Source organism: Jatropha curcas, chromosome 7 (genome assembly GCF_041381405.1).
Source record: "Jatropha curcas cultivar XTBG-Jc1 chromosome 7, XTBG_Jcur_1.0, whole genome shotgun sequence".
Classification (NCBI taxonomy): Eukaryota; Viridiplantae; Streptophyta; class Magnoliopsida; order Malpighiales; family Euphorbiaceae; genus Jatropha; species Jatropha curcas.
The window spans coordinates 22,998,523-23,013,293 of NC_143157.1; the positions used below are offsets into that span (position 1 = coordinate 22,998,523).

Here is a 14,771-nt window from a genome sequence, read left to right on the forward strand (position 1 = left end):
ATCCAATTTTTTTATAGCTGAGAAAGTAATTATCTAATTATATTTGATTAATCTTTAGAAAATGATTTTCGGCTAAGGGTTTAGTAATAAATTATAGAATTGTAATAATGGAACTTGACCAGTATAACATATTAAGATTATACAAGCCTACGATTAAGTTGAACTGCATCTATTACTATGAGTTTATGATACAAATAGCTAGCAAAGTGCACCTTTTATATATTCTTAAAAACAATACTAGAAGATAAGCTTTTTCGATTCTTAAATTTCTGAGCACTCAAGTCTTTCCCTTATTGATTGTGTCGAGTGTGGCAATTGTTCATTTTTTTTATTGTAATTTAGATTAATATTTATTTAAAGTTTATAATGTTTATTTAAAATGTGGTAGCATTATTGTCCGAACATATTTGTTAACGTTAGAGTAGATAAATAAAGAATTGTTTGAAATAATAATTCACATGGACAAATTTTCTATAAAAAAAAAAAAAGTGCTTTGTTTATAACGCTTCTTTTTTTTATAATTATTTATCTTTTTAAGAAACTATAAATTTATTTATTTTGTAACCGCAATTGCCAAACTCTTTATAGCCTTTAATACTATATCACATCTAGACTCCGATGATCTAGACTAGCCATGCATGTTCTAATGGTCTTCAAATATTATCCAACTATAAAGGCCTGATGTGCCATATACATAAAGGCCTAGCATATTGGAGGGCAAACCTAAGGCCTTTGGGGCATTCTGGACAGCAAAGCACGGCCTACATTGAAACTTTTGTCCACGGAGAGATGCACATGCTTTTAGACCTATAGTGCTAATAGAGCTCTTCTCTATGGAGAACTATATCCTCTTACAAGAGTACAATGCTCGCATCTTCGCTCGCTTAGGGCTTAGTCTCTCGTACTGGCACCGAAGTGGCAGAGAACATTGATCGTTTTAAAGTTATAATTTAATTGTCATATTAGGACTATAATTAAATTCAAATATTAGTTCTTTTAATGTTAATTATAAAATTTTGTTGGTATAAAATTACAAACAAGGGTTTTACCAATAAAAATTTTTATCGAAATTTGTACGTAACTCTGATTTACCAATAAAATATCTATTTGTCAATAATTTCTATTTTTTTATAGTGTAAAATTTATGACTGACTTGATAAGTTCAAATATTAGTTCTTTAATAATATCGTTATTAGCCATGAGATATATCTTTTATAACTCAATAGAATATTTGAATGGAAAAAGTGGTTTCAAATTTTATGTTCAAATCATATTTTGCATGTAATCGTATAAAAATAATAAAAAAAAAAGATTGAAAATACTCAAAAATTTACTATATAATCATTGAATTTCATAAAGTCCAGCATTCAAATATGTAGTTTTCTACTTATGTCCAATTTTACTATTAAAAATGAGATCTTCCATATCTAAAATGTAAGGACACTTTTTTTTTATACTCAAATTATAAAATAATCTAACAAGGCAATAAAGTCATGCCTTTACGTTCACGTCTGAACGTCATCTTCACACTCTTTTAATTTGTAACATCATTAAAAAATACTGAATTTCTTATAAAAGTAATAGAAAAACATTACAACCAAATATATATAGAAAATTAATCTATTGATCGAAGAAAATTAAATGTTTTACAAAAGTGATAGATAAATGTTGCAATCAAATATAGAAAAATCTAAGAGTCACAAACAATCCTAATGTTCCCTAATATTCCCCCTTCCCTTTAGAATTACAAACAACTGCAGATTTTTTTGGAAAGTTAGAAATCTAAGAGTATATATATGTATATATAAGGAGTATTTTTTTTTTTTTTGGTATTTAATTGATATATTTTAATATGTTTAACTAATTTTAATATTTTAGTCAAACAAATAGAAAATAAATTGAGAAAAATATTTTCTAAAATAAATTATTATCTCGAAATAAATGTGGTTTTAGACTTATTATTGTTTTGCATTTTGCGAAAGGAAAAGTGTCACTGTTTGATGGATAATTTGCTTCATGAAGATATAATATATTGCTTATGCTAAATCTGTAAACTGTAGACAATTAATTTATATAACTTATTCTTTGATTTAGAATTATTATATACAGATTGGTTTGTCTATATTTAATTGCATTGTTTATCTATTACTTTTATAAGAAATTTAATATCCTTTAATTAATAGATTAATTTTCTATATTTGGTCATAACGTTTCTCTATTATTCCCGTAAGAAATTTAATATCTTTTAATGAGGTTACAAATTAAAAGGGATGTGTTAAATACCGGTTGATTTTTATATTTGTTTGCAACGTGTACCTATTACTTTTATAAAAAAATTTAATATTTTTGATTCAGCAGGTTGATTTTCTATATTTAGTTATAATATTTATCAAATATTTCTATAAGAAATTTAATATTTTTCAACAAGATGACAAATTAAAAAGGGAGGAGGTGAGGATAAGGGTGAGAGTGAGGATGAGGTACAAAATCTATACTTACATATCTCCCGGGCCTTTGAACCACCGATTATGGTTTAAAATTTCGAACCGATGGTTCTGATCCAATTTCAGTTCGTCTCCAATATAATTCGGTTCAAACTGAAACCTTGTCCATGCCTAGTATCAAAGCCATTGTTTTGCTTCTTAGCCCTAACCAATTGACAGGTGCCATGGTCTTTCTTATCCTTAACAAAGTGTCTTACTAATCCACCTGTCTTGGTAATTTTTTTTTTATTGTTAAATCTGATAAATTAAAAACCAAAATTATGACTTCCATAAAGTTTTAATATCTCTCTATTTCATTTTCTTTTTAGGGACAATCTACTTATTTATTTTAAATTTTTCTAGATACAGACACTTCTTATGAAAAGGACCCACTTGGCCATTGATATCTTATGTTATGTTTGTTTAATATCTTTCTTTTATAATTTAAATAAATTAATAGTTTCAATTAAAAAAATGTTTAAGGAAATTATGGAAAATGAATCGTTCATCATTTTGATAATTCTAATAACCAGCATCCACATATTCCATAATTTAGTAAGTTGAGGATTTCATTCTATCGCTGAAAATAACAGTATTTATGATTAAATATAACTAGTCATATATTCGTGCGCTGATTATGTAAAAATTGCCTTTTTTTTATTGTCTTAAATAGAAAAATTTTAGAAAATTATTGTTAAATGTTCACTTAGTCACCTCTTATAAAAGACAACCTCAAAAAACCATAAATACATAAATTATGAATATGTCAGAGCAATAAAATGTCTATAATATTAATATTCTTAATCAATTTCAAGAAAAAAAATATGAGATTGAGAACCACAATTAGTGAATAAACTAGTATTCAAACATGAGCTAAAATTATAAAGGAATTGAGGAATGCGCAAAAAAGCAGAGTATCATTCGATCTAGCCAACACTCATAATTATAATAGTTAAACATTAAAAAAAAAATTAAAAAATTCAATAAAACTATATATAAAAAAAAGATAAAGCTAGAGAGAGAAAATTAGATGCCGTATTATTAGTTCATATAGTTAATCTGGTTAAACTCCAACAATGATGGTATATCGAAAAGAGCTTCAATCTCATAATTTTATTATTCTAATTCAAATCTTTAATTGTAAAGTTTATTACTGATAAAAATATTTATTAAGGATTGATTGAGCATTACCCAAACCGTTGTAGATCGAGTAACGCTCTACAACAATTTCTAATATTCTTTCACCTTTACTTCTATCAAGTACCTTTAGAATTCTCAAATTATAAACCAAAATTTAATTAACATAATAAATTATCATAATTAATAGTTATTTAAGTTTTTTTTTAATTATAAAACTTACATTTACATATTTTTCCCTTGTCAACTTAGCACTTCAAAATTCCAAAATATGGGCATGTAATAATTATATATAAGTAATAATTATTATTAAATTTTATTTATGGTATTTTATGTGTCATATCAGCTTTTAAGGTTATGTTTTTATATATTTATATAGCTGAAAACATACTATAACTCTTAAAAGTTTAATAAGAAAATCTTGCGATACCTTAAACTTTAAAATCGACCTTGTGGTATACACACTTTCTCTTTTTATAATAATCTCACAACTTATCACACTAGAAACAACAAATTTTTAAAGTTATCGGCTTTGATATGCAAAATATAGTATGTAGCGAATATAATTTTTGTAACAATAATTTTCATATTTTTCAGCTATCCAATATATATTTAATTAATCTAATTTTATAAATTGAAGTGTTTAATATATTAATTAAATTGTTTAATATGTATAATTTTTTAAAAATTGAAGTGTTTAATAGATCAAAATGAAAATTGAATATCACAGAAGTTTTGGCAAAAAAATTGAGTGTCATAAAAGTTTTTGCAAAGAATACAGAAGTAAATTCATATATTGCATCGTATTTATATAGATAGATTTTTCAAAACTAAAATTTTGACCTATCAGCAAAATAATATGTAGTGTCTACAACTGAATAATTAATTATGAGCCAATCAAAATCAATCAAATAATTAGGCAGTCAAACGCCTTTGCCATTGAAATCTTAAGCATTGCATAATTGCACGCCAAGCTCGTCTTACTACCAGCCTGTCGGTGGTTTAGGTATCGAGATAAAGACAACCAATTGGATATATGATGAGTTCTCATCACATTAAAAACTCATGCTGCTATAATTTTGATCACGATTAAAATCTTCTCCGAAAACTTAAAACTTAAAAAACTCTTTTTTCTTCTTTCACGTGGAGTCATTGGTGGTCATCACTTTCCCTCTATTTATTTTATCGGTGGTTTACACCAAAAAAAAAAAAAAAACCCGATTAAGATTTTACAACTTTGATCATGATTAAAATCGATTCCCTTTCTCCAAAAACTTAAAACTTAAAAACTATTTTTTCTTCTTTCACGTGCAGCCATCGGCAGTCACCACTTTTCCTCTATTTATTTTTTGTTTATACAGATCTGAGTTATTGTCACTCAAATATTGAGATTTATTATTGTCTATATCCTGAGATTTTATTCTCATATCTAGTTTTGCATTATTGTTGTCACCTATGGTGATTTTGTCTAAGGTCATTGGATCGTTTTATAGAAAAAAGTGCAGATCTCTTCTCTAATAGAAGGAAGAAATTTGAAAGTAATTAAATCTGAGTTGTACAAATATCATGGAGTTGAACAATGACCATGAATAACCGCCAAGTGAAGCAAGCGATCAACTTGATCAAATACTTCAAATCAACAATGTATTTTCTTTTATTCTTTGTATATATGATTTATTATTAGACTTCCTATACAAAAATATAAAAGCATATTGATATATATTAATATCTGTATACATTTCTTCTTAATGAAATTTTTAATTTGATTTCTTCCAAAAATAAGATTTTTTTTAACACGACTTCAATATCATAAAACTGAGAAATTTTTATTAATAAAAAATTTAATGTAAATATATTAAAATTATTCAAGTTTTTTTTTTGTATGAGATGCTTAAATCTTAATTAAAATCAAAACTTAAACTTCAATTACTTATATTTTTCCTTCTAAAACATTTTTTATGTCTGATTTCGATGAACTTGTCATCCTCAATTTGCTAAAAGTTTTTTTAAGCTTATATACCAAAACAAAATGAGTGGTCGGTTAAGGGCTACAGGCACCAGTCTAATTGGCATGTGGGAGACCCATAAGACCCACCTCCATGGCCGGTGATTAAGGATCTTCAGACACCTACAGTGCTACTTAACAGTCAAATTATAAAAATATTAGTTACCAAGTTAATCATTTGAAAATAATAATAATAATTTCAATGTTTCTGACATTACCAATTGATGAGAACATGAAAGACTGTGGTCTGTGTTTATGTTCGCCAGCAAGATTACTATAAAGTAAATAACCTAGGTTAAAAATATAATTGATTAATGAGAAAACTTAAATTAACAATTATATATTCCTTAAATGAGCCAAATTAAATATATTTTCTTTAAGTGCTTGTGGTATTTGGAGCGACAAACACTTTCTTTTTTCAGACAATAGTATCTTTTATCGTGTGAAAATGCTTTTGTTTTATCCAAAATTAAAAAATAGTTCCATTCTATATCCGATTAGAAAATGTATAGACATTTGTCGTATATCGAATAATTAACAATAAAAAAGAAAACATTCAAAAAAAAAAAAAACACAATAAAAATGAAAAACGCACATACATGCATGTAAACAAAACCCTAACAGATAGTCAAAACCGTAAATCTATATCTGTTAATCAAAATGTTATTTTTACTGTCAAATTAGATGGGATTTTTTTTTACATTCCAGCATAAATAGTTTGCTTTTAAGAAATTAGATTAAAGATTGGTTCTTTGCATGTTGATTTTAAAGAAGAGAATGACTTTTCTGCATCTAGTTAATAAGCCATGAAAAATTCTGGGTTGAATTCTCTTAAGATGTTAAAAAAAAAAAAAAAAAAAAAAAAGCAATTGATGGATTACTTAATTGACGTTCCAAGCTTGAATAATCTTTGATTTATTTGTAAAAAAATAAGTAAATAAATAAATATTCTCCAACTTTTAAAATCAAACAAAATACTACCTCCGTTCCATAATACTTATCATATTTGAGAAAATAGTTTATTCCAAAATACTTATTACATTTGTTGTTGCGATGAGTAATAAATGTTCTTTTTCATGTTTATCCTTTATACATGACCAATAAGCTTCAATTTAATAATTTTCTTAGAGAATTATGATTAAATTAAAGGTAATATAATCAATTTACTCGATAATTTATTCTAATTTAGACAAATTTAATGATTTTTTTAAGGGACGTAAAATTTCAAATATCGCAAGTATTATCAAACAGAGATAGTAATAATTTACATTAATTTTAGCCCTCTATTAAAAAATATTTCAATTTCTTAGACAATAAAAAGTGATAAAATTATTACGAAATGTTTTTAAATAATATTGAAATTTATGATAATAATAATTTTCTAATTTATTGACACTTTATTATGATCATAATAAGAACAACTAAATTTGATATAAGAGATGTGGTCAGAGGATAAATAGACTATGGAAGAGTAAAATTTTAAAAGTACATAAAATGTTTGTATTTAGTTTATTTTATTAATTTTACTTTTTAAAAAGTAAATTATTCAATTTTTCTTACAAAGAAGGTAAATTCCTGAAAAATAGTTTGAGAAATTATATTTTATTTTTTATCCTATTATATAAATACGCTTATGGTTAGATTATGAATATTAATATTATTATTAAATGGATAACTAGAATAATACTATGTTAAGACAATGAAATAATTGAATAACATTTGTCAAAATAGTATTTTATTTCGACACTTTTACTTGGAAGTTGGAAGAACTAAAACTACGACAAAATCTGTGCCAGACGTTAACAAAAAACAGCATCACATGTCAATCCTGACATGTAAGCTAGTCCACGTGTCCACTTACTGACCTAACTCTAACCTACATGGAAAATCATTTGGTCCCACAACAAACTCTACTTTAATCGGCCGATCAATCACACAAATCCAACGGTCCATATTTCTTCTCAGCAACTCTCTCTCGCATATATATGCCTCTCCCTCTCCCCGTTGTTTCTTCACATGCAAAAACTCCATTTTTACTGTCTCTTCTCTCTCTTCACCTTTGCTCTCTTTATCTGAAAAAAAGTTATGGCGTCTCCGATATCAAGTTATGGAAGCTTTGTTCTTTCTCTTAAAGTAGCTTTAATGTCCACTGCTGTATTATCAGTTGCAGTTGTATTAAAGCTGTCAGTTCCGTTAGTTACAGATTTTGCAGTCTCTGAACTTCCTGTCATGTATGCCTCTTTTCTCGCTTGGCTTCGTCCTCCTTATCTCTATTTAGTAATTAACGGAATAATCATCTCCATCGTCGCCTCCTCCAAGCTCCTACTTCAAACACCCGAAGAATCCAAAAAACCTGAGATAATCCCTCAGCCACTGCCGCGGGTGGCACCGATGAAGGTCTCTGGCGTAGTTCTTTCCAGCGGATTAGAGTACCAAGATTTGAATGTGACAGGCATGGTTATGGATGATAAGGAAGTAACAGTAGTGAACGGTCGGGATGAGGTGGTTAGTTTGTCCAAATCGGCGCAGCCACTGGAGAGGAGTGATTCTGTGGAGTTATTGGCTGAGAGACAGAAGCCTTTGGTTTCTGCAAGATTTGGTTTGAAGAAATCAGTAAAATCAAGCCCTGAAGGTAATCTATCTGATTATTAATAATAATTAATTATTATATTTAAGTGCGATTAGCAAATTGAGATGCAAAAATGGTGGTTCAATATAAATTTAATTGTCATCTTAAATTTTGATATGTTTAGCCGGAAAAACTACAGTATTGGGCGTTTCTAAACCGAAACGGCAGGACACGTTGGAGAGCGCGTGGAAGATGATAACCGACGGCCGTCCAATGCCATTAACCAGACATTTAAAAAAATCCGACACGTGGGACTCTCACGTGAGCAGCACCCCGCCGTCGACGACGATGAAGAAATCGGATACTTTCAGTGAAAACAATAGTAAGTCGAAGCTGAGTCAGAATCGTCAGGGATCAGGGAAACTCAAGAAGGAACCATCGTTGAGTCAGGACGAGTTGAATCGACGAGTGGAAGCGTTTATTAAGAAGTTTAACGAGGAAATGAGGTTGCAAAGACAGGAGTCACTGAACCAGTTCCAAGAAATGATCAGTCGTGGGGCTTATTAGGAATTTGGAATATATTCGTGGATTGAAGAGTAAAGTTACATCTTCAACAAAAGGAGAAAGAGAAGCAAAGAATTTTGGTTAAGATAGTAAATTTGTAAATTAATTTCCAGTCAGTATCGCAAATTTTATGTTGGTTAACAAAATGATCACACCTCTTTTATGCATATAATTTTTCATTTATGCATAAACTTATTTGAAAATAGCTATAATTGGTGTGGGATTTTGAACATTAACTGGTACTTCTAGATTAGTAGTTTGCATAAATTAATTACTAGAGTTTGTCTCTAATGACATTCGCCATTGTCATTGTTATGAGCTTATATATAATTCCTTTTGCAATAAAGAGATACATATTAATATTATTATAGTTATCTTATGGCACAATATGCTAATATATATTTTTCATAACAATGATAATTCAAATGAGATTTCAATAGTCCATTTTGTTTTTTGCCCCATAATGTGTAGGAAATAAATTTGGTTATTAAGAGGTGAAAGGAGGAATAGAACTTGGGATCAAATCATCATCCCTTTCTACATGGAAAGACCAATCAATTTTCTACTGGTGTTTGTCATATGAAATAAAGAATTGAAAATTAGTGAGAACACTTGTGACTGAGAGGAGGATTTTAAACGCGAGACCTTTCATTCTTCGTTTTCGAGTCATCCCACTTATCACTTAAATGATATCAATCAAAAACACACTTTATTTAATTTTAGTATCAAATGGGAGGTTAATTTGGATATTTACTAGTTAAAAAAAATTTTCCATATATATAAGATAATAGTTTACGTGATTATGGTAATGAAGCAAGGTGAATTTTATTTTATTCTATTCTCTTTCATATGATAATGTCATTATCGTAATAACTACGATCTTTCATCTAAATTAATCAAACAGATCAATGCATATCTTTGAAGAAAAGTATCCAGAATATGTCTTTGTTAATATCCCTCAAGTCATAATTTAAAAACTAACTAGTCTTTAAAGAAAATATGATGAAGCAAATTGATAGAATTGGAAACGTGCAAATACCATCTGTCAAAAGCATAATTCAGATATTGCGATAAGAACGATTATCTATGGACAACATCACCATCCTGCCAGTTAATGAGGTCATGACCTAATCAATTTGTCACTTAGATCCACTCACTTATCTGTTTCGTGGCCGACTACAAAATATCAGAAAAAGCTGTTTTAGCTTTTATATATTGTAGCGGTTGTACCTTTCATACTTCCACAGCAACTATGGCTTTTGGTTTCCATATTTCCAGAATTCTGGACTTGTTTGAAATTTGAATGTACACTCTTTTTTGTTTCCATATATTGTAGTCATGACGGGACCATATGATTACAGGATGAGTGTTGTGCACCAATTTATATAAGAAAAATTATGTCAATGTGTTCATATCATGTCATTAACTCCATATTTATGCATGCATGTCTGTGCCTCTAGGAAGTAATGAAATCTAAAATGAGTAATAGATCACTGATATTACCATTATGAGAAACCTAATGACTTTATAGAATGAAGGGTTTGTATAAGCTTTGTCTTACTATCAATCAATTTTTCATTTTCTCTGTACACTTTGTGAAGTAAAACCTAGTGGCGCAGGTGGGGTATTTACATTGCCATTGTGGGTGGGAAGAGCCTATCCAAGAAAGTATATACACCTCCTCCTAGGAGAAGTGCACCACTGCAAAGCGAATCAAATTCAAACAAGAATTAGAAACATTTTAAGGAACCAGAAACTAGGTAGATAGTTCTTGACAGGAATATGCAACTGCATGTGAAAGACGAATGGCATGCTATATTTGCTAAGTGCTGACTAAGATATGGGTTCCATAGACATAAAAAGAATCAATTAACATGGTTGTCTAGCACTAAAAGAACTGATAATGTGAAAGATTATTGAATTGTAAAGCAGCAACTACTTGTTATCAAATTCTATATATATATATATTAAAGATGCTCCTGTAATACCTCATTGGGTTGATCCATGCTGAAAACTTGCGGAATGACAGCAGGCTCTGCGAACGTCTTACAGGTTAGACTTTTAAAGTGTTAAAAAGAAAATTGAAGCAAGACAATATATAAAAGATTATTCTGATCCTACAGTCTCTCATAGCCTTGAATCTTGATTAGGGTAGTTATTAGTATCAAAACATTTTCACATTCGGTTTACTCAAATAGAATGTAACTATTACGCATTGAGCATAGTCCCAGGAAATGGTAGTTTCATGAAACATTAAAAGTTCAGGTGGTAGTGGAAGCAATTGCTTATCCTCTTGATTTAACCAAAATAATAGAAACTACACTCCCCAAATACGAACTACATACCTGCAATGCTCCAGCAAACGAAGCAGCAAGAAGAAGAGGAGCAACATAGCCAGTAGTATACGTCAAAAGCAAGCTGCCTCCTACCAGTGGATCCTGTTATAAATTATATTTTTTACAATACATGAAATTGTAGCCACATGTAAGCCAAATTCAAACAAATCAACTTGCCAACTATGAAAGCAGGAAATAAACAGCAAGGAGTTCACTAAGCATAATGGATATGTTATTTTCTTCCTTTCCTTCTATTTGAACTTGAAGATTTTTTTTTTTTTTTTTTTTTTTTTGGGGGGGGGGGGGGGGGGGGGGGGGGGGTGGGGGATGGCGTGGCTAGGGAGAGGGAGAAGGAGAGCAGATATGTACCTTAGAGGTAGCTACATATCCCAACAAAGTTGCAAGTACTGGTGTACTGCAAGGAGAGGCAGCTAATGCAAAAGTAAGCCCAGCTAAATATGCTTGTACACCTAAAATACCATGCTTTTTTATCATTAAACATTTCAAGAGAATCCGATGAACCAAATAATGATTACTCAAAGGACTGTAAAATTTGTAAAGGTCAATTACTTGATGGGAAATTAGCAGCAGCAGCTCGGGGGTCGAAATTGTTAAAAAAGGAAGGGAGCTGTAACTCAATTATCTGCAACAATGATCCCCAGAATGAGAACACAAAATGGAAACGGAGAACTAAGGAAAAATAACCAACCACTCGTCCAGGGAACATTAAAAGGGCCATCATCAGTGCTCAGAGTAACAAAACAAACAGCCAATTCTTGTAAAACGCAAATCAAACAATAAGCAATACATACATATTAATACCTCAAGGAGATTTAGACCCATAATAACAGCCAAGCCAGAAGCAGCCAAAGGCAATCCTTGTCCTATCTGTCCATATGCCTTCCCAGCAAATGAGGCTGCTATGCCTAGAAGAGCTAGTGTGGTAGCCAATCCTAAAGAAAATGCGATGGAATCCGCAATGACCTGAACATTAGCATCAAACTTATTTCACTGTGTGAGCGGGTAAAGTAGCTATAGCCTTGTTGTGCTACTTATGGAGGCTACAACAAAAAGTTCAAGATGCCTAGTACAACAAAACTCACATGTCTACATTAAAACTGCTGGCCTGATATTTTTTTTTTCTCTTTGTTTAGCGAGTCAATTCTTTAGCTATTTTCACAATTTAATATCTTAAGAATTTATCTCAATGTGGGAACTGAGAAAACTAAAAAGAATATAAGATCGAAGATAACAAATTTGATAAGCCATTACCTCTGCCCTGCTTTTCCCCGAGCCAAATGCTCCTGCATAATCAAAATGAGGTCTTAATCCCGATTCGAAGATTACAAGAGATTCAGAACAGAAATCGCACACCTCCAGGGAATGACTTAGGTCAGTTCAAAGTGAGAAAATGCATACCAATGTAACCAAGAGTCAATGGTAAAACACTCAGCGTACAAGGTGAAAGGCTGGTCACAAGCCCTGCCCCAAAAATAACTGCCAAACTGTAATACGGAATAACCAATTAACCATACAATATCAACAAATGCAGTGAATTTTTTAAAGATATACAAATAGAACGGAATATGTTTGGAGACAAACCTGGTAAAACTAAGGGCAGATAACTGGTCTTGAACAGCTTCATTAGCCTGTTGTCCAGCTGAATATAAAAAGGTTCCAAACCAATCCCCAGTACTTCCATCAGCCAAAGCATAGATAGAAGCAGCTTCTTCCTGAATTTAAAAAAAAAAAAGTATTTCTTGCTCCAAAGATTTCAAAAGCAGTTAAATCACAATCATTATCTTGAGGTGTAGTAAACAGGAAAGTCATTTTGTATTTGATAATGTCATTTACTTAGCATAATTGGTTTAATTTAAGTTGAATTAAGGAACTCTAAAATGAGATTAAAATAATAAACATGCATCAAATGTTTGCCCCATAAGTTTAGATTCTCACCAATAATTTACTCGTAGTTACAGCCTTTGCCGCGTCTATTGCAACCAAATTTGCAACTGAGAAATTACAAAACAGAAATATTTATAGCTGAATGCCAAGAGCAGCGAAAAGAAAATTACAAAAAAATGGAAAGAATCATAAAAATAATAAAATAAATAGACTTATTTAACAATCAAGTAGATCGATCAATTAAAAAATTAAATTACCTGCAATAGAACTCGCTATTGTATTAATTCGAGAGCTGCAATTACTGTCATTCTTCGAAAAGGAAACAATATCATTTGTTGAAGACTTGTCGCTGATTTTGATTGGGAACTTTTCTCTACCTTCAAAAGCGAAATTGAGAGGATGGGTTTGTTATTTAGTTTCAGGAGCAATGAAATTAAAAAAAGGAAACTTTAATTAAAACTTACTCACCATGGTTGGTTCTCAGGTTATTCAGACCACAGCTAACACAGTGATTTATAAGCAAGCTCATGGTAATACGAAAACTGTTAGCACTGAACTTTGAGTTCTATTTGGGTTCCGAGAAAGAAATAATTGTGAGAAAATAAGAGAAAATTTCAGCGAAGAAAGACTTTACGAGATATTTTGCCAAATCTGTGACTGCAGATTGATTTCATAATCGGATGCTCAGAAAATGATGTGTTAACGGCTACTTTCTTTACACGACACTGCGTTCGGGTTGGTAAAGCCGTAAAGGTTGGAATGGATATGCAATTTTTTAATGACATGACAAGAAATTCTAATTGAATCGACTTGTGCTGTTCTTAAGGTTCGCTGTTGGACTACACAATCGATAAAGCCAATCAAACCAAATTAAAGGTTGATTTGCTTCAATTTGATTCAATTTTATTAGAAAAAATAAAAAAATTTTTGTTTGGAAAACCTTAAATTTAATTTAAAAAGTCTAAACTAAAAGATAAATGGTCATTTTGGTAAATTTAGCTGTTCTAAGAGCTATTAGCTATTTTAATAGTTGTTAGCTGTCTTAATAGCTATTAAGTGTGAATTATTAGTTGTTAGCTTTTAGCTGTTTAAATAGCGGTTAAAAGCGAAGTGTTCGGTAAAAACAGTTATTTGATTGACAATTAAATTTAAAATAATAAAAAAAAAAACGTTGAAATATTCACTTATAGCCATAAAATCAAATTCATCATTAATTGTGACATTCTCATCCAGCAAAGCGATCAAAAGAGAGCGGATAGAGTAAAAGCTTCTGGCTAGCTTCTAAGATAGCAGGCTCGCTATGGTAGTGGAATGAGGGATACATGAATGAATTGACGTATATCAAGAAAGAAAAAACTAATCATCAAAGGCACATTTTGATGAAATGGCTTGGAGATTTAGAAGAATTTCAGCTTAAACACGTTCGCTTAACGAAAATCGTAGATTGGGTAACCTCCTGGAAAATTCCTCATTTCACCTCCACAATGAAATTGGCTTGATCCAAAGCGGATAATCTTTGGCGGTTAGAGTAGGGCATAACATTAATAAACCTAAATTTTCAAAATTTAAGAGAGCAAAAATAAAAAAGTTCATTATTTTATAAATAAAATTGAAAATTTTTAATATTTTAGGAGATCAATATTTTTAATTTTTAATATTTTTTTAAGTTCAAATGCAAATATATAAACAAATATTTTTTTTTTTCCTTTACTATCAATTATAACAAAATCTAAGTATAAAATATAATAAAAAGACATAATGTGATCAAGAAG

General features: G+C 30.1%; 2 protein-coding genes across 4 annotated transcripts; one reads left to right on the forward strand and one right to left on the reverse strand.

Annotated features, from left to right (window-relative positions):
• The first annotated feature begins 7,645 nt into the window (after nt 1-7,645).
• On the forward strand, nt 7,646-9,123 carry LOC105632812 (cotton fiber-like protein (DUF761)). Of its 2 annotated transcripts, none has more exons than XM_012215264.4 (2): nt 7,646-8,257; nt 8,379-9,123. In XM_012215264.4, exons 1-2 carry the CDS (start codon nt 7,711-7,713, stop codon nt 8,759-8,761), a joined length of 930 nt encoding a protein of 309 aa, XP_012070654.1. In that variant the 5' UTR covers nt 7,646-7,710; the 3' UTR covers nt 8,762-9,123. The 2 variants fall into 2 exon arrangements, with proteins under 2 accessions (XP_012070654.1, XP_012070655.1); XM_012215265.4 differs by having other exon boundaries at nt 8,394-9,123.
• Nucleotides 9,124-10,263: 1,140 nt separating this feature from the next.
• On the reverse strand, nt 10,264-13,763 carry CCDA (cytochrome c biogenesis protein family). 2 transcript variants are annotated; one of them, XM_012215266.4, is made up of 12 exons: nt 13,468-13,758; nt 13,257-13,376; nt 13,051-13,106; nt 12,697-12,827; nt 12,514-12,599; nt 12,367-12,398; nt 11,917-12,078; nt 11,665-11,737; nt 11,464-11,564; nt 11,104-11,196; nt 10,747-10,793; nt 10,264-10,459 (listed from the first exon to the last, which is right to left on the reverse strand). In XM_012215266.4, exons 1-12 carry the CDS (start codon nt 13,526-13,528, stop codon nt 10,387-10,389), a joined length of 1,035 nt encoding a protein of 344 aa, XP_012070656.1. In that variant the 5' UTR covers nt 13,529-13,758; the 3' UTR covers nt 10,264-10,386. The 2 variants fall into 2 exon arrangements, with proteins under 2 accessions (XP_012070656.1, XP_037497903.1); XM_037641975.2 differs by lacking the exons at nt 11,464-11,564; nt 11,665-11,737 and having other exon boundaries at nt 13,468-13,763.
• Nucleotides 13,764-14,771: the final 1,008 nt, after the last annotated feature.